The 27,701-nt window shown below is 40.7% G+C and overlaps 3 protein-coding genes across 7 annotated transcripts in view; 1 reads left to right on the forward strand and 2 right to left on the reverse strand.

Moving 5' to 3' along the window:
• Window positions 1-26,936, forward strand: part of LOC126564165 (nicotinate phosphoribosyltransferase) — a 47,657-nt gene extending 20,721 nt beyond the window's left edge. Inside the window, exons 1-13 of one of the 5 annotated variants that reach the window (XM_050221124.1) lie at window positions 2,472-2,477; window positions 9,040-9,148; window positions 12,930-13,100; window positions 13,174-13,300; window positions 13,392-13,475; window positions 13,610-13,737; window positions 20,929-21,069; window positions 21,168-21,339; window positions 22,121-22,711; window positions 25,429-25,533; window positions 26,019-26,284; window positions 26,352-26,761; window positions 26,839-26,936. In XM_050221124.1, the coding sequence (XP_050077081.1) occupies window positions 9,043-9,148; window positions 12,930-13,100; window positions 13,174-13,300; window positions 13,392-13,475; window positions 13,610-13,737; window positions 20,929-21,069; window positions 21,168-21,339; window positions 22,121-22,711; window positions 25,429-25,533; window positions 26,019-26,284; window positions 26,352-26,761; window positions 26,839-26,916 (2,379 nt within the window). In that variant the 5' untranslated portion in view covers window positions 2,472-2,477; window positions 9,040-9,042 and the 3' untranslated portion in view covers window positions 26,917-26,936. Of the gene's footprint in view, window positions 1-2,471; window positions 2,478-9,039; window positions 9,149-12,929; window positions 13,101-13,173; window positions 13,301-13,391; window positions 13,476-13,609; window positions 13,738-20,928; window positions 21,070-21,167; window positions 21,340-22,120; window positions 22,712-25,428; window positions 25,534-26,018; window positions 26,285-26,351; window positions 26,762-26,838 lie in introns of those variants that run through there. The other 4 variants (XM_050221120.1, XM_050221122.1, XM_050221121.1 and 1 more) reach the window with 4 other exon arrangements.
• Window positions 1-27,701, reverse strand: part of LOC126564894 (immunoglobulin-binding protein 1) — a 526,173-nt gene that overhangs the window by 190,654 nt on the left and 307,818 nt on the right. The gene's annotated exons all lie outside the window — the stretch shown is intronic.
• Window positions 1-27,701, reverse strand: part of LOC126564281 (actin-binding protein WASF2) — a 501,777-nt gene that overhangs the window by 15,426 nt on the left and 458,650 nt on the right. The gene's annotated exons all lie outside the window — the stretch shown is intronic.

Genomic DNA, 27,701 nt, shown 5'->3' on the forward strand with positions numbered 1-27,701 from the left:
CGAGAGTGTGTATCATCCGCTTAACAGCAAGTAAAGCATAAACAAGGAACATGCACAAACGAAACAAAGTGAACGGGCAACCCAAATAAACTCGCCATACATGGGGTCTTACGTCTGGGGACCATATGAGCTGTATCACTCAATTTGTAATGGGATCACGGTACATCAGCTACTGATGTATTTATTTTTGATACCGTTTCTTTTGTTTACTTTACAGACAATCTTCAGAATCGTCGAAGGTTTTTGATCTAATAAGACGATGCGAGAATTGTGGAATTTTTGCTTCAAGATTTATACTTAACATGAGCATGATCTGATGCCCTTTTTTGTATGAGATTTCATCAATATCCAGGCCACAAAACTTGAATCTATGAGTTGAAACATACATACGAAAAATATCAGTTTTCTTTACCAATTCTCTCTCGGTACAGGTAAGTCGATTATTGCCGAATTAACGTATCGATATATCAATTGCAATTAAATTTTATTCCAGTTAGGAAAAATTCTAAAATATTAAATCTTGGGTAATCCGATGAAGGATTGTTGGTCCCGTATGTGTGGAAGGACAATGGAGGAGCCGCTAGACGCTAGACGAGCTGTACGATCTAACTGTATGACGATCTCACCGTCGTACAGCGAATTAAGCTCGCCAGGCAGTTCAGAAAGTCCTTTTAGGCTATTCCACACGGACACAGGAGGCGTGGAATCATCCGCCATCAAGGCCGGGATGACGGATTGGCGGTTCCGGCTTCTGCTGCGGCAGGTCATTACCGCAAAGCGGTTGTTGCACCTGATAAGTAAGTAAGTAATCCGATGACAATACTGATTTATTATAGCAGCTTACTAATTGGTTACAATAAGTCAGAGAGTAGAGTGTAGAATGGCTTTAAGCCAAATAGCTTCTACAGGATGGCTTCAAGATACAAAGGAACTTGAAGATCCAAAGGTTTCTTCTTCATCTTGGCTCAACAACCTTCTAATCTAGTAATGGCTTACTAGATTCTCCGATACCACGTAATTGGTTAGTCAGTCCTCACTACGGGCGAACGGACCGGATCGGATTTGAACCCCGGTCCTGCCGTTTGAAGACCGACGCCGCTGTCGCCTACACCATCGGACCGCCGACCGAAGATCCAAAGTAATACATCTGATAAATTCGTGTGGAAAAGTCCTATAATTGCATTGTTTGTTGAATCTAATGATAACTCTGTCCAATTTTCAGTATCGTTCCTGTATCTCATTCCCACACACATAACTGTAGAGAAACTTTCCGAAAGGTAATATTTCAAACCAAGCATTCGGTCAGGTGTTATGAGGATTAGTTTGGAGACGTCTAACGGTTCAAAATAGGCCTGCTTTCCTTGAAGCTAGTTTTAAAACGAATCATGATGATTACATAGAACGAACTGCTTTTCTGCGTGTAGGTCAACTTGTTTGAAGACCAATACGATGTATTACAAACTACGGATGAATCTACATGCAACACGTCAAATAGCATCCAGTGATGGCTAACGTGAAACACAAGTTATTGGCCCAAGAACCTGTAAGCTCAGAATAGACGGACCTTCATAAGATGGAATTTTCACTTCGAGCGTTTGTTGAAGAACAAATCTATAAAACATCTCACCCTATTGTGTCTATAACAACAGCCACGTGGCAGTCAATGTCAGTGGACTACATTCGACGTAACAATATTAGATGAGTACCAAATACAAGACACATAAAAATAACTTTACGTAAACTCTCAAAACTTGGTGCATGGCCTGCAATTAATACATCATACCCTACAATTGCTCATTATTTTTGACAGAGTTAAGACCTATTTCCCACATCAAAACATCTCACCAAAAAAAAAAAACGGGCAAGTGGACAAGACACAACTGGGCCACAAAATAAATTGGAAAATGCCGCGCTATTTTCCCGCGGGATGCACGATGGTGCCAGCAAATTGTGTCGCTCACACTCGCGCTAGAAAGGCTTTCTCCCATTGTTGTCGTTGTCTTTCGTGACGGGGGTGCTGTTTTTTTTGCCGGTGAGGTGTGAACTTTTCTCTCCACGGCAAACGCACCAAGAGCCCAAATTTCCCTCATTACGCTACGTGTCTAATCTGGGGGGGCAGCAAGTTATGGTATCAGCAGGGAAAGAGGGGAACAATCGAAAATTGGACAGATTCTTCCCATTTTATTCCACCCCAAAACACCTTCATCAGGAACCACATATATATACAATATTTTTGCTTTCCTTTGGGACGCTTCTGAACCACACATCTTTCGCCACAGTCACGACATTCGCTCAATCCATAAAAAAAGGCAACCGTTATGTTGTGGAACGTTTCGGGGCGTTAGATGACGGGGTTGGATTGGTTCCTTTCGCTACGGATGAAAACGGGAAATAAGGTGTCGCATTTTTTGCTGTGGCCGCGCAAAACATTTCTTTCAGCCATTAATACTGGGGAGGCCTGCGAACGGGAGAGCTATGTATGTGATTTTTTTTTTTTTTTTTTTTATTCATAAGGGACGGCCAGGCCGTATTGCTTACTATGTATGTGATCAAGAAAACTCAAATAATCATCATTGCATGATGAAATTAGGCATTGCGTGAAATGCGTGAATGATTTTTTGTTTTGTTTTTAGTCTGTTTGGCCGTCCCCACATGTGTGTGTGTGTGCGCCAGCATACCATGTTGGAAAATGCTTCATTAAGCGTCGTAAAAATTGTAGGAAGGGAGAAAATAACGAAATCAGGAAAAAAAAAGAAAGACTGATCTGAATGTTTTCTACTCGAGAGATAAGTTCTCGGCCACGCACGGCGATTCTCAACTCTTGGTTGCTGAAAATAGTCCAAGACACGCAAAATAAAACACGAACTCTTGGCGGAATCCACTTTTCGTTTGAGTTCTTGATTCATTTTCGTTCTATTAAGCTACAGATTGAGGAACCAAAAAAAAAAAAGAAGAAAGAGGAACCAAGTTGTAAATGACGCCACTTCAAAAATCCGTTTCTTGGGAAGCCTCTTGGCGATGTTTGCTGAACGATAATTAACATCTGTTGAAGTCATTGCATGAAACAAACGGAAAGGAAACTGTCTAAGATGTTGGGGTTTACGGATGATACGGATGAAGAAAATAGGAATATTTGACGTATTTTAAGAATTAAAATGCATAATTTTTCGGCCTAATGTCTCATTTTCCGTACGAAACGTCAAGAGTATGAACCAATTATTGATTCTAAAGCTCCACACTGCAATTATCAACTTCTACTTATCAGCAACACTGGCGTTTGCTTTTCGCAAGATAAAACGTATCATGGCCACCCCAAAGGCACTCTTCTTCGGCTCCCCATTCTACTTGCACCTTTTCGAGCAGCGTTCTTGATAGTATTCTTATCAAACACAAACTGCTCAACGAAACGTACACATTACTGTTTGTACAACGCACAACTCACATTCTTAACGCACAAGATAACACAGTCTGCAACCGGTAAAGGTTTTGTGAGTCAGGGTTTGGCCTTCCTTCCCTTATCCGACGGGGGCAATAGCTGTAGCAGTAGTGTTGGTAGTGGTGCCCGCGATAATGCTCTTGTCTCAATGCCTCGTTTTTTTTGCTTCTCCGCTGGGAATAAGCAATTGGCAGATTATGCACTCAGAGCCAATCCTCCTCGCCCAACCTATGCACAGCGCAAACCGAAAAAAGGGGAGGATTGCGCGCTTTCTCGCAACAAGCAAAACTATTTGCACCACATGTGGCAAAATCAAACGAGCGTAACTTGTGTGTGAAGGGAAGGAGAAAGGCAAAAAAATAAGGGCGTGCAGGCATGGGGAGGGATGTTTATTTAACTGAAACACGCTAAGTACATCAAATATTTTTCGTAAATATTGTTCAAATTTTAATAAAAAAGTTAAACATTTCGGGTTTGTAAAATAAATAAACAACGAAATGAAGAATTTTCTTCTCTCGTTCTCGCTCTAAGGTCTGCATTGATGGGCTGCATATTACGAATGAAACATTCTACCCTAATTGGGGAGGTCATGCGATAACCATCGAAATCCTTGATTTCAATTGTTGCAATCATTGCAATCCAGACACCTCCAAACGTAGCTAGTCCGTTAAGTAGATGGGTCATACGTTTCAAACTTTTAACAATTGAAGGTGATGTCCCGAGGATTTTCTATACTTTAAATGTTTAAAAAGCTTTTTAAATCTTTTCAATAAAAATTGTACGAATTTAAGGCGTTTTTGACTTGAAAAATGGTGTTCGCATCCCATACGTTTTCTACAATTTTCCAACAATTTATGGATTTTGTTTGAGGTGTTCTGGCGTTTTTGTTAGAAAATTTTGGAACGTGACCCCCTAGATTTTGTTACACTTTTCCAGATATTGTTGTATTCATTCCAAAGCTTTTTAACGGTTTTTAAAATACTCTCCCATGCAATTATTTGACGTTTTTCACAGACATCTCTGTCCTCGTTTTGCTGCCTTGGTTGTACCCGAAGTAGGCTGAGTACGCTGGACTATCCTGATGACATTGAATAATCGGTTCTGCCATTTAAGATACAAATGCTGATTGAAGCTCCAAAACTATGAGACAGCTTCAAAAATAGCTGTCTGACACCGTTAAAAAAAGGTTCACCGTTAAATTCACGTCTGAAGCAACAACAAAAGTCGAACATTCCAAAATTCATCCCCAGTTTATTGTAAGGGCATTTACGTTTGATCTCTTTTAACGGGGACAGTTTTGCCATTTATCGGACAACCCGGCGTTAACCCACTCTATAGCAAACCATTAAGGCGCCCACCTCATGGGTACCTCGACAGCCAGTCGTTCCACCGTGAAAGGGAAATTGTCAGCGACACCGCGCGTAAAAAGAGAGTGGGTGGTAGGTACGAGAATCCAATTCGTGGCCCCCAAAATGTTGACCGGTTTGTGCGTACGGTGGAGCAGTATTGCTACAAATATGCGAGGCTTCTATTCACCTTTTGCCATTTCGTTAATGACTTCCTTCGCAGGTCATTCCTATGGAACAAAGTACGTATAATGCTTTACAGGAAAGTATTTTGTGGTGCCCTTTTCCTTTAGCATTTAGTGCGTTTTCCGGAGAAATTGAAAATGCTTTTTTCGGAATTTTTTTCCAACCTTGCAGTTGCAGTTTTGTTTTTTCAATGAATGCCCAAAAAGGCAATACAAATTTCAGATCAATGAGTGGTTTAACCTCAGCCTGATGAGCTGAGGCTTTAGGAATGTCTACCTAAAAGGGATATCACCACGTCACCAGAAAAAGGTTCTTGACATTCTCTACGCAAGCAAATTAAAATTCTTCTCATATACCAGCGGCCTCTGTCCATAGCCGGAAGTGGCCGGCCCCCCCAAAGATAACGCAAGAGACAAACACGCACACAACCGTCCTAGAGGTGTGTCTACAAACTAGAAATGAATTCTGTTTCATCCAAACCTTAGCGATACTTACATTTTTCCATTTCGTTCACCGTTCTTTATGTAGGGCGTTGTTTTTGAAGCACTTCGCTGGCCGAAAGGACCTTTCTTCTGGAGCTGCCCCGACGTAGGTGGAATGTACCGATAAGAGAAAGATGAACCGTATTGCACTGCTCAGACCGGAAATAACTTCTTTTTCTTTTAAGAACAAAATCTCGCGCACACACACACACAGGCACAGCACACTTTTTACGAGACAATAGGCACCTGTCAAATCACCCGGCCGCGTTTGACGTTTCGATTTCTCGCCACCGCTGATAACCGAAGACTAGCCAGGCCGGGATTATTCACTTTACTTCCAGCTTCCAACGACACTTGCTCCGGTTCTCTTGCTTCACGCGGAACACATATCCCCCAAAAATGGTTCGAGATGCTTTCCTTTCCCTTTTCAAAGACCCACTTTCGCAGGGCAGGGATTGTAGTTGGTGGTATGAAACTGATTTCCGGTTTTCCGGTCGATGCACAATTAAGAAACAGACTCACTTGTACACCCTGCTTCGCGCAGCCACTTCACCGTCGTTGCTCGTTGTTTGATGCGGTTTTTCACCAATTTTTCTTCTTCATCTTTCGTATTACACAAACACACACAAAACCTGTGGATGAAGGAAAGGTACACAACACTTAGGCACAAGAAATTGGCAAATCTATACGGAGAGCTTGAGAAAAGTGTAGCAATGCAATCACACACAGGGAGGACACTTTGCACCCGTAGTTGATGCTATTATTGTTGTTCTGGCGTGTTGCTACGGAGCTGTCAGGCAAATGATAATATTTTCCTTGCCCACACACACACACACATACACACTTAGCAACCCGTTTTTCTTTGGCTTTTCTTTGACGAGCCTTTCCGTTCACTTGCGTGCGCAACAACGACACATCCGCCAATGCTTTATGCCTGGGAGGAATTCAACTAAAATCTTTACAAACCCTACGGAATATTGCTTCGAAATAATAAAACAACCTAAACGCGGCTATAACGGAAGCTTCCTTCCAATCATCGTTGTCACAGCAGCGGCAGCAAATTGGGTGACGAATCCGCCGCGCATACTCTACGCCCAATTTAGCACTGAGACACCCCGATGACGACACGAGACACACCAAAAAATGCTACACCCACCGAATGCATTCACCACGAAACACCACGAGCAGCCGGATTTCGTTGTTGTGCTGCAACTGCACGTCGTCGGCAGAATGATTCACACGGGGCGCGTACTGTTCCAGCCGTGCATCGCGGGGGGAGCCACGAACCTTCCGAACTCTACCAGCAAAAAATGCGTAATGCCAACATTCGTGGCGAATGGAACAGGATGCGCCTCGAGGGCTGGAATGTAACACACTGTTGTGCTTTAATTTACCCATAAAGATTATAATTTTCCTTACATTAGCCTACCAACAGCTAGAAAGCGCCACCATCAACAGATTCTGTGCCCCGTGGACACACTACAGCGCGTACACGGGAAGGGATCGTAATTCTTTAACCGACGACGACTCAACACATCGCGACCACCACCAATCTTCGCCCACAAACACACGCACACACAGTCACACGTTCGCACGGAATCTTCTATTCCAGTGCTGATCCTTGCGGCAATTGCAACTTCGATTTGTGGGGTTTGCAGCATCCAATGCGCGGCACGGAAGATGATCAAATTGTTAGTTCACGGTTGAAAAAAACCCCTACGGTGACAAAAGGCAAGATACGCACACACCCGATGCGACCTCCTCTGGGGTGAGTTTCCTTTTTCTTTTCTTTTTTGCCTTAAGTCATCGTTTTCTCCCTCTCTTCTGACTATTTGTGGGTAGTGATGGGCGTACCGCAGCCGGAACACACATCTGATTCGATCCATTCCGGTCAGAGAATGACAAATCCGTTCCGATTTTTTTTTGAAATAAACCGTTTTTGTTTTGTATTTTATTTATTTACTGTCGAAAGTCGTTTGCATTTTCCATTGAAAAGTTGCGAAGAGAATGTTCAATAAATAATGTGGCATGAAGGAATGTTTATTGCAACATAAATATCTATTCGGTGTTTGATATAGATCATTTGACCACCACTATATTCGCTATATTCAATGACAGTAGGAATCCAAATCAGGTTAGCCCAACGACGGCTCATAGACTGCTCGAAGTCGCCGAGGCACGGAAAATTTCGAAAATTTGAATTCGATTGTTTAGGCGCCAGGTTCTCGAAAAGCGATTTCAACGCGAGAAAATTTCACAAACACTCATGACAATCACGCGGCTGAAAACTCGAGGAACGCGGCTTCGAGAATGCAGCTGAGAAACTTAACCTAAGAAGAGTGACAAAAACGACAAGAGACACATTTTTGTATAATCTGTTGCATTAACATATTTTTAAACAATTGATTTGATACATTAAATAAAAAAAGCACAAAAAAGAACTGAACTGAACAATTATCAAATATTTGTATGCTCGATGTGCGACACCCCTGCAATGACAGCATACTTGTACTTGGGGAGATTCTTGTGACTGTCCATTGTAAAATTGTTCTGTGGGTATGCTTGTCCTTCAAAGTACCTTCATGAAGAGCCGACTGCTAAAATGAGTTAATAAATCGCGGAAATTTAAATTACCACTACATAATATCCTGCATGGTCGGCTGCCATGGCGTTTTGAGGAGTTTTTCTATGCGCTTTATACAATGAAAACTGGAAATTTATGTTGATTCCAGACTATTTCAGCCTACTAGCCTCGCTTAACAGTCGGCCAGCGGTATATTTACTGTCCGACGATACCAACACACCGTCACAACCGGTTGTCATGCAGCGTAGTGTGCGTGTAGCGTGTGGTACGATTCTCTTCGCTGTTCAGAGAACCGCGTTCGTTCGTCTCATTCAATTCTATTCTATTTTCCTACCGCAAAGGTCGTGATTTCCTTTCCCGGAGCTCGCGGAAGGTGTCCGTCCCGTTTGAGCCTTCGAAAACCCAGAACCGTAACAGGGATCCACGACACTTGAGCAGCACACAGACTACAAGTTCTCGGCAGACTTGCACGTCCGTCGTGTAGCCCTTGTGTTTTGGCGGTCATAGTTTTGCGCCAGTGTTGTTTTTTTTTGTTGGGTATCTGTTTACGGTCATTCATGATCGGGTCTTGTGAGTTAAAAAAGCTGGACAACAAGCGTTTTTAAAAAAAACGGAAGTTGGCCTGTTCAAGAGTCGCGTGATTACTTCATTCATCACACTTCATTGGTTCGTGTCACTCCGCCTGACCCGTCTCTCGTGCGTTTCAGCGCGTTCAGCGCGTGTATTATAAAGTAAGAGAACCCGCGTGAAACATTGTGTCACTGAGATCGTGTTGTGTTTATGGTTGTTTTGTGAAGCGTGAGAGAGCTCTGTGGTGCGCGAATATCAGCCGCGGGTTGTGTAGTGAGAGAACGGTTGTGTGACGGATTCGGTGTGCGTGATTCCGAGCGTAGTCTGCCTGCCCGTCGTAATCGCTTACGCGATAGAGGTCAAACGCAATCGAAGAATCGTCGTCTAATCTTCCCACAACGCGAGACAGGAGCAAAAGAACAACGAAGAGGAAAGAAGATGTCCTCATTAAACCGCGAACTGTCCGAAGACAGCGCGTTTGCAGCTGGTCGCAACAGTTGGAATCGCCACTATCATAACAGCGTCGTGCAGCCGCTGTTGACAGGTAAATACAAATTTATGTTTTTTTGTTATGCTAGTTATGATTAAAAAAGAAAGGTTGAACACAGGGAGCGTGCACTACTACTGACTCCGATCAGCTATCAAACGATCACCGTAGATTCACAGAGAACGAACACGTGCGTGATTATTGCGGTGAAAATTTCTTTGTTTCCAACACCCAACAGCCTTCTATGATGGGGTGGAGCTGTTTGTACTTTCGATTTCCTCCATTCATGGGAACAACGTACTCTCATCAATCGGTTGTGTAGTAGTACTACTGAGGATTTATGCGAGCGTAGCACAACCTACTATGATTGTCACCAACCTACCACCAAACGGTCCACTGTCCTCGTTTTGCAGGATTTCGAACGCGTGCTACTTTTTTGGCACGAGATTTGAATAACATGCGGTCTTACCGGGTCTCGGGCGAGTATATGTTGTTTGTAAACAATTTGATTCTAACTTTGCCGGCGGCATATTGGTCTTTTTCGAATGGACAATAAAAATAAAAAATCGTAGAAAACAGTTGACGGTGCGACATGGGTTCTCGGAAATCGTAAACTTGGTATAAAAGAAAGCTAGTACACATTTAGGTATTTCCAATATTTATACTTCCTAGTAATACTAGTAATATTTCCAATATATACTAGAATTGTTCCTAATGTGTGGGGCAGCAGCAAGGCCTTCATTAAGAAGTAGAGCTTCGAACTGTAAGATTTTGCTATATCTTTCCAGTATATAAAAGCAAAGTATAAACAAGTCCAGTAACCCATATGGAAGACTTGTCCTTGCGGGTCGTCAAGCTAAGTTGAAGAAGGGAACCATCTAATACGGATCTATCATCCTGACCCTCGGGTAGATACATAACCCAAAAACTGCATAATTGTGCCAAAGGCGTTTAGAAATATGATTCACAAACTTGTTCTAAAAACTGTCAAAAAATACAACAAAATGAAAGAAACGTAAAGTAAGTCATTTAAAATTATCACAACTATCTGGTGTATCAAAATCAAATTGATAGTAAAATAAATTGGTCGTGCCCGGAGTTCTCCAGGTTAATTTTAGCTCTACGCACCGTTTATCACTAAATGCGTTATCAGGCTTATCTTTTGTTTGTTGGTGCATATCCATCATTATAAAACAATCACCATAATAATCATGGTCCCATGTTAATGTAGCTCGTCCAAGAAGGCCCGGTTGCATCGGTTGCGTCCGAGGTTGGTCGGGTGTTTGTTAAACACTACTGATAAGACGAGAAGGAAGCGACTCGCCAAAGTCTGGCACTATCGTCATTTGTTGGCCTTTGTTTTCACTTGTCTCGTCGGAACGGTTGGTAACCTGAGTGATGCTCCGAGGGTCAGTCTTAAACCCTGCAATCGGCGGCGTGCGTTGTGCAGAAAATGCATCTTGAAACAATGTGCAACGATTGTGTGATTTATTACAATGTAAGATTTTTATTTGTGGAACATTGCATCACTTCACAATAATGATTCATTTGTTCTTAGTGGTTTGTATTTGATAAATATTGCATGGTTAATTTGGTTTCCAGTTTATATAAAAGTATCTCTAGAGGTTGCTTGGAATAATCTGCAATACAACTATTTCCTTTCGTCATCTTTTTACAAGAGGCGTAAGTCGTGTGGCAATCGCTGGCGTTCGTTGCACTTTATCGCAATGCTAAATAGGTAGGAGGAGTTCTAAGGGGCGGCTTTTTACGGTATATAGATAAGGGCGATTATTTAACTAACAAAGTAATAAATAAATAAAGTCAAAGAAAAAATGGAGAGGCCAACTAACCAACTACAGATCAATTAGTTGGTTGAAACGTTGGACTCCATATCAGTTATTAATGTAAGTAATAAACCATCATTACTTGAACAAATCAAAATAATTTAAGACAATTCCATAAAATGTAGTATTCTTCAAAATCAAATCATAGCAATAAATCTTTACTGTAGTCGTATAAAATATTGTTCCGAACAGATTAAAAAACGAGAACAATAAAGAACGATCGATGCTTACCAGCATGAAAAGGTTATGGAGATCAGGCGCGTCAGAGAAAATCACGCGTAGCCGCGATGGATCACAAAATTGATACCAAACCGTTCGAAATACTTGAAATACTATATTGTCAATCGTGAAACGTCAAGCAAATGCAGGACTTTTGCCGTGAACAAAATCATATAAAATAAAAAAAACTGATTTGGTCATATATTATCTTATAAAATTTATTTAAATACAGACAATTTTTAATTTGAAGAAATAAAATTACCTTGTTAATCAATCAAACATATTTGGAAACTCCGAATAACAAATAAGACTCTGGGAAGCTTTACTATTTCATTTGTTGCACAAAATTCCATTCCATCAACTTTAAATTATTATTTGTTTGTTATTATTTCATTTAGATGTGCTTTTATGTAATGAAAAGACATTATCTACGTGCTTATATAAAATAGCTTATTTTTAAAAGATGTTGATCAGACATGAACCAATTTCTACCTAGTTTTCGAGTTCTTTTTCTTATCTTAATGGCATTCAATACGTAACGCTGTCCATCAAATGGCTTACTAGAGTAGTTGGTACACTTTGGTTGGATATTAAGTCCTCACTACAGGGAACGATCCGGCTGTGGATTGAGAACTCCGGTCCTATCGCGTGAGGACCTGTGCTGCTGTTGCCTCTTCCACTTGACTGCCCTAATTGTTGAGTTATACAAAGGGAATGAATTTGTTTACAGGATACATCAACGATATCAGTGTATTATTCGTTGGAAATCCAAATTGTTTTATATTTTCCTTTAGTTCAAACTCGGCGTGATTACATGAATACTTGTTTAATGAGCTAGAATTAATTTCATTTTATTTATTAATGAATGTCTGCCTTGTGGCTCAGAGTTAAGCATAAGTGGTATAGGAAGGAGCTAAAGATTAACCAGAGGATCGTAATATGGAGCGGAATACAGGTGGTGCAAGGTGCAAATCAAGCATGTGAGACAAGGAGTTAAAAGAGGATAATGCAAACAGGAGAGGATCGTTGCGATCCAAAGAAGGATGGATACGAAGCGTACGGTTGGAAGCATAAAAAGGGATGGAGCGCAGCAGCGACGGAGCATCAATGCGATCAAATAACAGGAAAGCTATAAGAAGGGTCTGGGCATGGGTGCGGCTAGTCTCAAGAGTTTCAAATCCAAGCAGCGAGACTGATAGTCAGGCAGAGTGTAAGAGGGTCCACCAAGGTTTCGGCGAACAGGAAACCTGGTGAAGGACCCATGCACACGCTCTTTGCGGTCACTATGGACCCGAACCGTGGAACACCAGGTTACAGATCAATACTCTGGCGAAGACCTGACCAGGGAGCATAATATCGCTTTCAAACACTAATGTTTTTTACTCTATTCTGTCAGACCATCTGGATTATCTGGATCTGCATATTATCTAAATGCTATCGTCACGATTCTCAAATAATAAACAATACGTTTAATTGATAAGTTAGATTTCGACCATTTCAAGACTTGTTTTTCGATACTACTGCTAGGGAAACACCGATGGATTTGCCGATCGTATAGGATAGGAGACAAACATAATAATTAGCCAACGTATGATTATGAATTCTATCATCTTCCAGAAATGATGAAAGAATTAAATAAGCCCTCGGTCTTATTAATTCGTTTTGAATTTCTTTTTTTTTCACGTTCCTACATTTCACTTAAGCTAATTTTCACAATGTCAAGCTATCCATATCATCTCTAATACCAAGTTCTGTGCTTATTGTTTTTATTTCAGATCTGTATCAAATAACCATGGCTTACGCGTACTGGAAGTCGGGAAAAATCGACGATCATGCCGTGTTCGATTTGTTCTTTCGTACGAACCCTTTTCAAGGCGAGTTCACGATCTTCGCCGGATTGGAGGAGTGTCTGAAGTTTCTTGATAGTTTCCACTACTCCGAAACAGGTACGTTGAGCCAGGAACAACTCGAGCATGTTCGACATTTTAATAACCTGTTCAATAATTGTTCTTTCACCAGACATCGAATATCTCAAACATGCCCTGCCCCAAGGCATCGAGGACGAGTTTTTTGATTATTTGAGCCAACTAACGGCTAAGGACGTCACCTTGTACGCAATAGAGGAGGGATCGGTAGCTTTTCCAAGGTAAGACGCCGTGAAGGTGGCACTGTTTAGAAGTTATAATGTGTGTGCATGATTGATTGATTTAATACGTTTGTTACCTTTTTTTCCCCAGGGTTCCCTTGATCAAAGTGGCCGGACCGTTAATCATAGTACAGCTGCTTGAAACCACGCTTTTGACACTGGTGAATTATGCAAGGTGAGATAATGAAGTTTTGCTATGCGCTGTAACATATACCCCTCGGTAGGGCCTACCTATCTTTTGTTTTATCGCAATTTTGTTGTGCCAAACTTTCTGACGCGTTTCCATTCCATCAACCTTGTTCATTGCAGTTTAATGGCTACAAACGCAGCTCGTTATCGTATGGTTGCCGGGAAGCATATACACCTGCTTGAGTTTGGGTTGCGACGTGCCCAGGGCCCGGACGGGGGACTATCAGCGTCCAAGTACTCCTACATAGGTATGCAAAAATAAAAACTCAATGAAAGATCGTAAGAAACTTTGTGATGTAAGAGCGGGGTATGAAACATTTCCTTAGCTGATCGATACTTTGCACCTTGAGTCTTCTCTCCATGAACCAGTACGATTCTTCTAGCCCCAAACAAACTGGGAAGAAGTATCGCAAAACAAAACAGTTGCTTTGTATGTTAAATTTTGCACAGCACGCGATCTAACGGATCCATTCACGTGTCAAAATGTTTGTTGTCTCTCTCTCCTGACCCCGAAAGGAGGAAAAAGGGAAAGTGTTTATTTCGGGGGGAGGATTAGATCATGATTTCACTCGCGGGCTTAACGATTCCGGTTCTGGAGCGTACCCTCAGCGTCAGCAGGTATCGCGTTTCTTACCATCGCGCTTTTGTCATGTTTGGTGTGCCCTTTACGCGAGATCCACGAGCGGGTGCTGCATTTGTGTAACCTTGGCAATATGTCAAAAACCAGGAAGAGTGGGCACATTTTGTTGTTATTGCTGTTCTGGTACGGGAAATAGTTCAAAAGTTCTCACCAATCCAAAATGGAGCTGCCCTTCAAGGTAGTGTGCTGTCAAATCGTTTCCTCGTGACGCCCCGGCGCACGGGGCATCACCAAAGTTTGTTTAGCTGGTGACGCTTTTTCTGATATTTTTTTCATTGTTTGACTGTTTCGCGCATACCGTTTGTCGGTTGGGGAAGGTTTTCCAAGGTGGGCACCAGGGTTGTGAGGGATAAACAAAACACCGCGAGGGCTATGCCTCTGTTCATTGTGTTGCGATCGAATGGTATGTTAGAATCGGTAGCCTAAACATAGTAGATATTTCCCAAACAAACACAATAAATACAGTGAGTACTACCCCAACTCGTCAGTGTTGCATTACTTACCTGACACGGCATTCATTCGCACATTAATCGAACTCTTGCAGTCAATGTCAGTGGTAAACGACCATAACCTTGGTAAGCGAACCCTGAAGTGCAATGACAAACAGAAAAGTGCATTTGATTCTTGAGGCGTAGAAAAAAAAAAAATTCGTGTCCACACGATGCAGCACACCAATTCTGATGACAGAATTGTAGCCGGGTCGTGCCAATCATATGTCGATTTTTTCGAAATTATTTTTAAAATAGACTTTCAATAATTCTTTGTCATGTAATCCCGTTCCAACGCTGCTCTTAACAGCAGAGTTAAATAGCAGAAACTTGATTGAAATTGATCACCGATCAATACGTTAAGCCCGTGTAAGTTGAACGCATTTTTTTCGTTTATTTATAGAAGCTTCGATTTTTTGATACTACATTCGCCTTTCTACTGTATACATGAAGTGTTTTATACTGATACAAAACTATTGCGGATACGGCTTATCTATTATTTAAAACTATTGAGATTGAGACTAGTAAAAAGTTCATACAATTGCTTAAATTTCTTTGTATAAATTGCGATGATGCGTAAAAATCTACTAAGGTGATTCTGATGGAGTTCGTCGGGTGGGCAATCGGTGAGGATGTGGCGGACGGTGATGTCAACGCTAAAGAAGCTGCAGAGTGGAGGACTGGATTTGTTGAATATTTAGGAATGGGTCAGGCGTGTATGTTCTATTCGAAAGCGGGATAGGATTCATTGGTGGTGACTGGATTCGGTATCTTCCAATGAAGCTTCATGCGGCGGAGTTTACGGATTCGGATGGCAGCATGGCGGGAAATGGTGCCGTGTGCTTCTGCTGGACGAAGCCGACCTATGTTGGCCAGATGATCAGCTTTCTTGTTTCCGTTGATTCCGGAATGTTCCTTAATTCAGCAGAAAACGATTGTCGGGGTCTTAAACTGAATGTGCCGTGTACCGGGGAAGATGACGTTCGGTCGGTGGGTCGGTCCACAAGCCACCGACGGAGGAGTCGGTAGCTAGTTGCATGGCTATTGTATTGATGGAGAAGATGGAAGTCTGATTAGGAAGCGTGATGGCTCATTAGGGTAGAATTGAGCGCATAATTTATACACTTCCCTCTAAGGTTGCTTTCTCTCCTAAGGAGCATCGTAAAAAATTCCAAAATATTTGAGAAGGTGTAAAACAAATCTTCGTGATGGTCTGCAGCATTTTTTTCTATTTCACGTCATCTATACCTTTTTACATACCTATACTTTTATTTGATTATTTTATTTTATATTCTGTATGTATTATTAGAGCTAAATCGGTTGCACATTATCACTAAAACACGCAATTCTTTGTTTGTTTATTTTTAATACTTCAACCCAAATACGTACTTATCGAGCAGTTTGTTCATACCGAGCAGGCCCACCATAAATGAAAACACACACATGAAAAAGTTTCTAATTCCGATACCAAACTGTTGTTTGATGCGTTCGCGAAGTTTCAGCTTCGCCTGTTCCTTGAAATACCCTTCCAATATTTGCCTGTGCATACGCCGTATCGCATCTTTGCAGTCACACTGCTGATCGTTTAGCTGTTGGAGGTGCTGCTGTGATACGTTAAAATTTAATTTATCCCACAACAACTGAACAAGCTCGGGTGGTGGAGTAAACTGGTCGTACACATCGGTTCGCACCAAAAACATTAACCCAACGAGGGCTTTGTTGCGCACCTTTTGGCAACCATAAAACACTACATAAGTATCACCATCGGACCCTAACACACGGACGTTGGTGAACCGTCGGTACAGTCGGTAGAGATTCTTGTAGAAGTGCGTTTGCTGGTAGGTTTCTGCACTTGGGTCGTCGTTGTAAAGTGTGATCCGGTGTAGTTCCTGATTGTTAGCACAGATGTACCGTAGCTGTATTAGCCCGCGCAGCTTTTCACTGAACAGTCGCAGACAATGCGTGAGTGGAGTTATTCCTTCGGGCATGTGGAACATTGACATGAAGTCCGGATGTGGGTTGGTGTGTGCGTAAACGTACCATGCCTTCAGTTGGAAGAATTCTCGATTAACGTCCCGCACATCCGATGCCACCTGTATCGAGGGGCAATCTCTATGCTCCAACTGGTACGATCGCATTGGGTGGATGTAGATCGATAGTAGCAGCACAATGATCGCATGTGGGTTCATTTCCACTGGAAGCAATTTGGGTAGAAATGTTGAAATTTTAGATCTTCAATTTGGCAAGCGAAAACTGTGATAAATTCTTCAACGTACGTAATACTCGGGATTTCGTGAGATGATGAAAATGGATGCCTTATGTATTACCAAAAGCTGTTCGAGCATGATTTTACTTTCGCCGTTGTTTCCTATGCAACCGAAAAAATGGTATGTGTGTGTAATTCTAGGAACTACAGCAAACTGCGTCAACACACTCAATTACGTTCGTTGTGAGCCTTTTGCTCATCAAGACCTCATCATACCAAGTGAATGTTAAAAAAGATCGAACGATTCGGAGTGTGGAGAAGACGCGTATGATGTTGACAATGAAATTAAAATCTCATTAACTAAATTATGACTGGCTTTCGCAGCCGTCTAGGTGTGGTATTGAATTTCACCACTGGTGCCTTCAAGCAATAAGGTATATTTTCCTTTCGTTAAAGGTTTTTGTTTTAGTTTATTCCTTCTTTTCGCCCAAGAAGGATGTCAATCTATTGTGAAATACTGGTGGAACATCGGTGTAACTTATACAAGGTATGGTCGTCATATGGTAGTTCTTTTTCATTTTCTGTACATAAATAGTACATTATTGACAATTGCGAGGAAAAGCACCAGCCCAACTAGACTTATGCTTGATGCTTTTCCAGTGCTTGACGTACATTTGGGTTCTTCCCGCAGCGACAAAATGCCATAAAGTGTTTGGCGATTCTGTTTTGACAAGCGTGTAACTCTTGCGGGCAGCGACCGGTACCGATGTTTTCTCAACCGATGTAATCCTTTGGTTGCAAATTTTTCTTGCAGTGTTATATGCGGATCGCAGAAATCGCAAGCAAAAGAGCTTGGGCAATTTTGGTTTGATCCGTGTGGTCTTTTGATGACACGCGATTTTATGGGTTGCACAAAACGCGGCATCATAAATAGCACCACCGGTTGAAGACAGCTTTTGGCTGGCTATAGATTTTCATGATCGTAAATTGTGTTCGATTGAACGCGCGGGCAGTTTTTTGGAACAACCGAAGGTATTGATGGGTAGTGCATTTGTTTTGGCGGAATAAAACTTGGGTTTGTTGATGGGTAGCATCGATGTTGTAGACGTTTGCTTCGATCTGTTTGAATTTTCACAATAATTAGAAGAAAAAAATGTATAAATTTGTTGCATCACATTTGTTGAGTCCAGGAATGAATAAGTTCATAGATCTGGTGTCCATATGAGCTTTACGAGCCATAGATTTTGAATGGGAGATGCTCAAGAAATAAGACCGTTCACGTAGGAGCAGAAGATCGCTGCAAGTATGGAGTCCTATTGCTGTTTTTAAACATTGTTTTTATTGTTTTTTTGTATTTATTGTGACATAATTTTAAAGTTTTGTTCTAAATATGTGTTAAATAATTTGTTTTTGAGTAAAATGCCACAGAATTTGTTTTGAAATGCTGAGTTGAAGATTGGGTTTCTGAATTCATTCACAAAAAGCTATTTATTTTACTTTTTTTTTATTGATAGTATCATTGTATGGTGAAAAAGCCATTTTTTGCAATAATTTTTCTTACAATGATTATGATAACTTGTCTTGTGACACAATTTATGTTGTTTGGTGATAATTTTGTTCTATAACAAAAAATAAATAAATAAAACTAAAATGGCAACATTCACAGTGGAGACGCCTGGTCCGTTGTGCCATGGTATGTAGTTGTTTGGTAAAAATGTTATCCACTTGATTTATTTTCGTAAAGTTATGAAATCATATTTCCCAAAATACGAAACTTAGTTTCAAGAAACAAAGTTTTCTGTTAAAAGATGTTTAAAATTCAAAATAGTATTTTACTTACAGTGACCTCCGGTAAAATTAAACCACCTGCTATTGTACATCAGGCAAAAATGAGATTGTGAAGCCAATTTTCAACGAATCTACTTAGTTTGTTTTGTAAAGTTTAGTAGAAAATTTTGGAAATGCATTCATATCATTGTATGTATTACAAAATCGTTCATTAGTCGCTTTTTTCGATTCCGATGAAAATATGGTTTAACCAAATAAGACCACAAGGAATAAGACCATAGGACCATTTTTTTAATTTTAATATTCAAACAAAAAATCTTTATACTCTTGGGTATTCTCTCTTTACATTTTTCAGTTCCATAATTGGTAAGGTTTACTAATAAAAAGGTTAGATTTTTTTGGGTCGATTAAATTTCAAACATATGTCAGGTATTTTGTTATTGCACAATCTTTGTTGAATTTTTTAACCAAAAAACATAATATGGGTAGTTCAGTAACTGCGAATCAGCAATACGAGTCTAACATTTTATAGTTTTGGCTTTAACTTATAGCTTAAGAAAAACAGAGACTGAAATTAGGAAGACTTGATAATATAAATAATACATGAATCTGCCCGATTCATCTCCAGATATACGATTCAAATGTGACACTCTGTCCAGGCATAGTAAATCACATACCGAATTATGTATTTTTACGGCATACATTATGGCAACAAATAGATTTACGTTACACGAACTTTCATGACTGATAAATGATCTTTCGTGAGCGGAATGTGTCATGATGGATGCGTTAGAACTTTGCGCGTTGCTGTTGTAACTAACCAATTTGTAACAGCAGTAACTGGATGATTCACCAACAGATAGTCCCATGATGCAGCACCCATTTCACTATTGTGAGCTTTTTGTTCTTTTTTCCTATCGTATGGATTCAAAGCAAAATATTTATTATAACGGCGTTCAGGAATACGCCGTTAAATATTACTGCAGGCTGACAAATCGGACGGACGAACATTAGGCATGCTAAGCCAAAGCCAAAATAAAAACTCATAAATGCAAACTATATAATGTAGAAAGCTGACAAAACCTCAAAATAAGAATACCCTTACCGAAGAGGCATCGAATTGGCGGAAAAAGAAAAGAAAAGCTGCATTTCTTCTGGAAATGCTTTCGTCAGGGAAACGGAGTTCAACTATTACGTGGCATTCCGGCTACCGTGTGCACTGACAGCAGCGTGGTCGGGTGTTAGGAGGGGTTTTCGCTCGTGGGAAAGATTGATCAATAACATCACCATATAAACTAAATGGTTCATGTTCATGCTGTCAGCCGCTTCGATCGGCTGGTATTCAACGGCAGAATGTTGGACGATGGGAAATAAAACAGCGGCAGAAAGTGCCATAATTTTCTTTGCAGCGTTCATTACTGTTTGGCAATGATGTTGCAATATAATGATGCGTTATCATGCGTAAAAATAATAAAAAAAAGTATACGAAATATGTGTTGTGAGGTAGGTAGGAAAGTGTAAGCTTTGTCTATCCACCCTGGTGGCACATTCAGTGGCCGGGGTAATGCGCGCGTATATCCTGGTTCAGGGAAAGGGTCGGAGGCGATGATGAGCAATAAACCTATTTGTAAATTAGCCGATCACGCCACTTGTAGAAGTTATCCGTCGGAGGGAAGAACAAAGTTTGTTAGGCTAAACTAGGTTAGTAACACAGATTCTTGATTAACTTTCTTGTTTGAATGCTTCCCATCATATCAACTGCAAAATAAGGTTCTACCCCGTTAGCGTTTGTGGAACTTAATGAAATGTTGTAACGGGGAGTGTTGGTAGGTTCGAAACTAGGAAGATTCAAAGGTTGAATTTCTTGAAAGATTTGAATCGGATTAGATCCAAATTGAAGGATTTGATTTATTTATGAATTAGAGATTTTTTATTGTAATCCGAAGTGAGCTTTTGTCCGTTTGCTGATTGGAATTCTTTAGGGATTCTACAAGAATTCCATTACGACTCCTCAATGACTGGGTTGGAATAGTCATGTTTTTTTTATTTTTCGTTTTATCATGAGTATAATTAAGTTTATATTGAGTAACTAATGTCTCCCTCTCTCCCCTTCTGCTCGCTTAACGCCAAGAAAGGCGGACGACGAAACAGGGATTTGTATTCAGATGCGGATTCTCAGATTCAAATCCTTGTAAGGATTGGGATTCGAAGGTTCGAATGCCCATTTGGATTCGTTTTTCTCTACACTAGTACCGATTTTAAGGATATGATTACATCGAATATCTCATTTTACCTTTACCTCTCATCGATTTCGCAGGTGGTTTTGATGGAACATCGAACGTGTTGGCCGGCAAGCTGTTTAACATTCCAGTGAAGGGTACTCATGCCCACGCGTACATCACATCGTTCACCGGAATCGACGAGCTAAAGACGCGCGTTCTTCTCCACAAGGAAGATGGTAAGTGACGCGCCCGGGGTTACCTTGCTATCATTGTGTGCTGTAGCAGAACTGTTTGATAGCTTTAGCGGTTTCTTGTTCTGTTCCGTTTTTGGCAGGTACTTCTCGTGATTTGTTGGAGTTGGCCATGGAGCACCGAGCGGCAATCGCTAGCGTGCTGGATGTCTCGACGGACGAGAGCAGCGAGGGCGAATTGGCTGCCATGGTGTCCTTCGCGATCGCGTTCCCGGACGGGTTTATGGCACTAGTCGACACGTACGATGTCAAGAGGTATTCCGCTTCTAGGCTCTACTCTCTCGGATGATGTTTCGTTTGTTTGGTACTATCTATGGTTTCGTTTGTTTTTCGTTAGATTTACTACTACCTACGAACTATTTTCTTGCTCTCTTTTTCTTCTGTTTTCTGTGAATACTTTCTTTCTGTGTAATTTGTTTTATTCTATACAATTATTTATTTGTGTTCGAAATTAGTATGAAGTTTTGGTTTGTCTATATCCCTCTTAGTGACTTTGTGATACTTTAGCGTCTTATCCACTTACCCGATGGAAGTTGCAGTGACATTGTTGCTCAATTCCTTTGGTAGATAGTGACTATGCAGTAGATCGTTAAATAGGATTTATTTTGTACGATTTTTCCGTGCCGAATATTATCTGTTTGACAGGGGTTTCAATGGAAGTTAAGCCTAGAAAATGTTGTGCAAAAATATTGTAGAACAATAATTTCTTAACCTATTCGTATCATTCATTCACGGTTGCGCATTTCAAACCAGAATTACCGAACCAATGTGTCATATTTGTCATATTTGTGAGTAAAAATGGGAATCGGTCTCAAATTTATCCTCCGTTCGTCCTGAATCTATCTATGTGCGTGTGTGTGAATGTGTGTTGGTGTGTAATTCGGCAAAACCACAAATCTGGAGCTTCAAACTACAACTCATCTCTTGATTAGCTAACCAAAATCCAGCTAGTCACGCTTATAACACAAAAACATTATTTTTGCTCACTGTTATTCTATAATCGTGCCCCCTTCAATCGTGCCGTCAAACACTTCAGCGATAAATTTCTGGGCGAAGCAACGGAGGAACTGTGCGATCCAACCGATAGTGTTGTGTGTGATCCAATGTGTGCGGGTCGCCTGCTCGATCTGGAGAACGAAGAATCGATACATCCATCGGGTGTTACATGCAACCCGTTGCCGGAAATACCGGAGGAAGAGTGTTGTAACGGGTGCTGTGCGGATGATGAGGAATCTCGTTGTGCTCAGCATGCAGAATCAGCAGTGGAGGAAGAAGCGGCACAAACCGAGGAACAGCCGAACGTTGAAAGTAATGAGGTGCAAGAAGTGGATGAATCTTGCCCTGATCCACCACCTTCGATTACTGTAGAAGATGAGGAATGTGGACCTGTTGAAGAGTCCGAGCTGATTGTGAAAGCGAGTGATGAAAATGGCAATGAAGATATTGAGGATCAAAATGTGCGCAAAGTAGCGGATGCTGAAGGTGAAGAACTAATCGATCTTGAGGCGGAGAATCTAACCGAAGAAGCTCCTGAAGCTGATGGCGAGGATGAGATCACCCGTTGTGCAAACTGTGAAGCATTGAACACCATGATCCATCATCTAAAGTCCGTTGGAAAGTCCTTCAGGTAATGAATGGCACAAACCAAAGGCAGACCACTGATAGCGAAAGGACACAAATGAAGCCCCTGTCCCTTCCATCACCATCATCATTGTTGACCATTGTATTCTGTCAGCCTTTACCTTTCATCTCATGAAACTCATCATCATCCGGAACAGTGTTTGATTGTGTTTAATCTTTTTGGTTAGTTTGAATTTTGGTTTTTCGGTGTGTATGTATGTTTCTTTGAGCTGTGACGATGATGAGTTAATGTAACTAATCAACTGATGATCGAGCACTGCAGTGACGGATGAATGATTAAGTTGGATTTTTGCATTGCTAGTGCCACTACGATCAACATAAATTTTCATCAGATTCAAACCGCAACATATACCACACAGCAGCAGCGTTTACACACTTGAGTCACACACGATCATAGTGTCGTTCAAACTTATCATTAACTTTGTGAGTTTGTGCATGCATAACTGTTCCTACCAGTATGACGTAGAAGGAAACACAACTAATACTAAGAATTCGAAATCAGGAAAATCAATCTTAGTTAGAAGGTTTTTGTTAACTGGTTTTGGTTTTATATGTTATTGATTTTTCTAACATTTGTTAACATGTATGTTTTGATTTTTAACGTTAACAATTCAGGTTTATTCTTCTGCTGTTAACACATTAGTTGTACTGATTTTGCTGCACAATTGCATGACATTTTTATACATGAAAACAAAAAAAACTTGACGAAGTGCGCTGTTGGTACGAATTGTACATTTTATCGATAGAGATAACTTACAATGTAATGCAAGTGAAATCGTTAATTTTTTAAAATTATTCATTATTACATGATTCCCACCTGTCAGGTTCATTTGTTATCATTGTGCAAAATTCGTTAGCAGCAATCCGATTCGAACTCGAAGGACTTTTCAACGGGACAGTGAGCGTTTGTACGGATCAATCATGCAACATATTTTGAACGTTTTTAATGTGAATTGGTTAATGTCCAGAAGAATTAAGAGGAAAAACAAAACAAACAAAACACAAAACTTCCATTGAATCCTGTCAGACAATATTAGATTAGCTATTTTTTATAAGGTAAAAAACCAACTACCCATATTTCCTTTGTATTAGGTGTTAGGTATATTCTTTTTTGTGGTGCAATATTTTATTTTATTGTAACATTCGGCATCGAAAGGAAACGGTCGTACTTTACTTGAATTCCATTCCCACTGTCATATTCTCCCATCTATCTCTGATTGGTTTATTGTATGATTTTTCTTCTTCTTTGATTTCTATTATCTTAGTTTTTACTTCAAAATCGAAATGTACATATACTTCCACAGTCCGAGAGAGCACTCTGCATGGCTTGTGTCAGAATAATCGTTGATGTTTAGTGTGCTGGCCAACACCGGCATCCACTTATTTATTGGTGGTTTGTGGATTTTTGTTTCCTTGCTTCAAACGCGCCTTTGCCTTTTTAATGAATCGAAGCTTGACCATCGTATAGTGTCATCACCAAATCGTCGAACATGTTTCATGCTTAGTAGTAAACTTTGAACGTTAAATAATTTTGAGAGCTTTTTATAGAGAAAATTACAAGCAAATGTTTTTGATTCACGGCATTGGATATGGATTCTAGTCGCACTGCTTAGTGACCTGTGCTTAAGTATGAGTTAAAGAGTGGAAATTTTTGTTTACTCTGGAAAATGTTATGCAAAGTGCCAGCTTCAAAGTTTGAGTTACGAGTTGCACCTGATCTCGCACGATCGTTACAAGAGGACTCCAAGGGTTGAATTGAATATAAATGCTACAACGACTGTGAGAAATAGAGTATCAATTTAAGATGACGATCACGCAGAGGTAGTAGTGGTTCTGCTAACTTCGCACAATCATAACTTCACGTAATAAACTACTCAGCGAACTCCAAGGGTTACATTGTGCACATTGTTCAGAGAACCTTTCCTACTGCAGCTTTTACTTTAACTTCAGTAATACACTAAATTTGCAATATAGCGACAGGTATTTCTCTATGAACAAGACTCTGTGGACTTTGTTCTGCGAAGAGCGACAATGTTCTCAGATCGCCATGTCTCGCAAACGTAATACGAAAATAAGAAATATATAAATTAAACGAATTACTTTGAACTTTAATTTAAAGCTTAAAATGCTCATTTAATAGCAAAACAATCAATCAAACTAATTAATTTAAAGTTAAGTAGAAACTACCGTTTTTCTCTTTATATTCAAGAGTTTATTTATTTACATTAGATTATTACGGTCCAGTGCCGTATTGTCATTCAAGAGTTTATTTATTTTAAAACTTTTAGAAATGATAATGAAGTCCTCACTAGACTCACTCATCGGTTTAAATAGAACAAAATTTATATAGCAACACAATTTGAAAGTTACTAAACTGTGTACCTGAATCAATATCAAATGCCGCGTTTGCCATAAATGTGCCTCTTAGCTATCGTAAGCTGTCGTCTATCAATTGACTGACCTTGTAGGTTTCAAATTATTTTTTTAAATAATTTTACAACAGTTTTTAATTAATTTCACCATTTGAACTTAATTTTGTGATGTATGCTCGATAGTTATATTTAGTGCTTTACTTAATTTATTTTTACTTCTTTTTTTTTGCAACGCCTTCTTCATTATTTGTTGTGATGATTTTCATGTGTTGTATCGCAAAATATCATTATAACGCCGCTCAACCCTCCATTCGAAAAACATCTCACTCAGCCGGACGTGTTGGCTCGAGGGTCATCTTGCAGATATCAGTAGAATTGTGTCCCATATAGCACTGGTCAGCTATTACGACCTGACGAGCCTTCATCACTTATCGAGGTTAGCACTTAGTGAAGCGAATAGTTTAATTACCCAAATAGGATGCATTCACAATCAGTCTCAATTTGTAATTTGTATTATGTTCAGTAAAACAGCATGTGTAGTTTTAGTAGATTATTTAATATGATCACCCATTCGCACCATTCTAGTCGTTCATGGGCGCAAAATTTATTCCGTTAACCATATTCGCGATGTGTGTGTGTGTGTGTGTGTGTGTGTGTGTGTGTGTGTGTGTGCTAACCACGTATCCTCCTTCTATTGGCCATTTCAATACTTCGCTGGCTGACGCCTCTTTCAACCTGTATACCGAACATTTTAACTATCTTTCTCTTTTGCCAACTCTGCGCCGCACGCAGGGTTTATCTGAATAATGTAGTTCTAACATAAAGCCTTTATTTTTGAACCCCATCGCTGCCCGTTCCTTCAACGATGGGTGTTTCTTTTTTGGTTCTTTTTTTTCTTCTTGTTGGCGATATAATTTGCAGGAGTGGTTTGTTGAATTTCTGTGCCGTCGCACTGGCGCTAAACGATCAAGGATACCGTGCGATCGGTATACGCATCGATTCCGGCGATTTAGCGTACCTGAGTTGTCTCGCGCGAGAAACGTTCGAGCGGATTGCCGAACGGTTCAAATTACCCTGGTTTAGCAAGCTGACGATTGTTGCCTCGAACGACATCAACGAGGATACGATACTAAGCCTGAACGAACAGGGTCACAAGATCGATTGCTTTGGTATTGGAACGCATCTGGGTAAGGAGAATGAACTTATGGGACGTAACAATCGTGGATTACTTGTTTTAATTTTTTGTGTTTCCAGTAACTTGCCAGCGTCAGCCAGCTCTCGGTTGCGTCTACAAAATGGTGGAGATTAACAACCAGCCCCGCATCAAGCTCAGTCAGGATGTGGGTAAGGTAACGATGCCGGGCAGCAAGAACGTGTTTCGGCTGTACGGAGCCGATGGACATGCGCTGATTGATCTGCTGCAGCGTGTCGATGAGAATCCGCCCGAAGTTGGGCAGAAGGTGCTGTGCCGCCATCCATTCCAAGAGTCGAAGCGTGCTTACGTCATTCCGACGCAGGTAGAGCCATTGTACAGGGTGTACTGGACCGAGGGCCGGGTAGCGCAGGTGTTGCCCTCGCTGGAGGAAGTACGCGAACGTGTGCAGGCATCGCTGAGGACGTTGCGTCAGGATCACAAGCGTACACTGAATCCGACCCCTTATAAGGTAAGCTTTGGTGGGAAGTACTCCCATCGGTTGAACGGGTTACTAAAGGATCTGGTTTCAAATTCTTTATCTGGCAGGTGGCCGTGAGCGATAATTTGTACAACTTCATCCACGAGCTTTGGCTGCAAAATGCACCGATCGGCGAACTCTCATGATAAGTCGGTTGTAAGCAAAACAGATTATCCCATCAACTTGAGATGAAAACTGCGACTTCAACACCTTCTAAAGGTGTGCACTTTGGATGCAGGAGCAACATTGATGCAGTGTTGTGTGTGCGTGTTTTATTATCATATTTTGTTTTGTCCAATTTTTTTATTTAATCCCATTCGATTGCTGTGCAAGGCGTGTTTTTGTTTTGTTAACCCCAGGTTTAGAATGTTTTTTCTTAGCGGTTAAAAACCGTCCATGAAACAGTTTTTTCTCTTTCTTCTGGACAGCCAGTTTCGTTTTTAAAATTCCGAACCTAAGAATAGAAGACGGGACCTGTGCGTGTGCAGGTGTTTAGGCGTGTAACGGTTAGGATATTAATTGTGGATATTGTGTGCGTAGAAGCAGTAGTTTGTAGTCGAAAATTTGTGATCCATTTGTTGTGTGACGTATAAACATGCGTTCGATTCCTGATCTGACTTTGCAACGCGCGATGGTTACGATTAGTATGCAATTTGGCAGAATAGAATCCGTCTGCGATCGAGTTTGTTTGTTTTGCGCAAAGTGCAATTGTATCGTGTAGTAGCAGAAGCATATTGAAAATAATACAATAATATTTGTTGTTGGTCTCTCCCATGTCTCCCTGCAACTGCTGTGTTTAAAGAGTCAAGGAAGAGTTTCCACACCTAAGCGCTAGATGTTATGTACCTCTTCTCAAAAGCCGTTGGTTTGAGTGAAAGCTTATTTTTAATCGAATAAAATAGAATCAGAATTGTTGAATCAGAAATGAAGA

This window comes from Anopheles maculipalpis, chromosome 3RL (assembly GCF_943734695.1).
Source record: "Anopheles maculipalpis chromosome 3RL, idAnoMacuDA_375_x, whole genome shotgun sequence".
Lineage (NCBI taxonomy): Eukaryota > Metazoa > Arthropoda > Insecta > Diptera > Culicidae > Anopheles > Anopheles maculipalpis.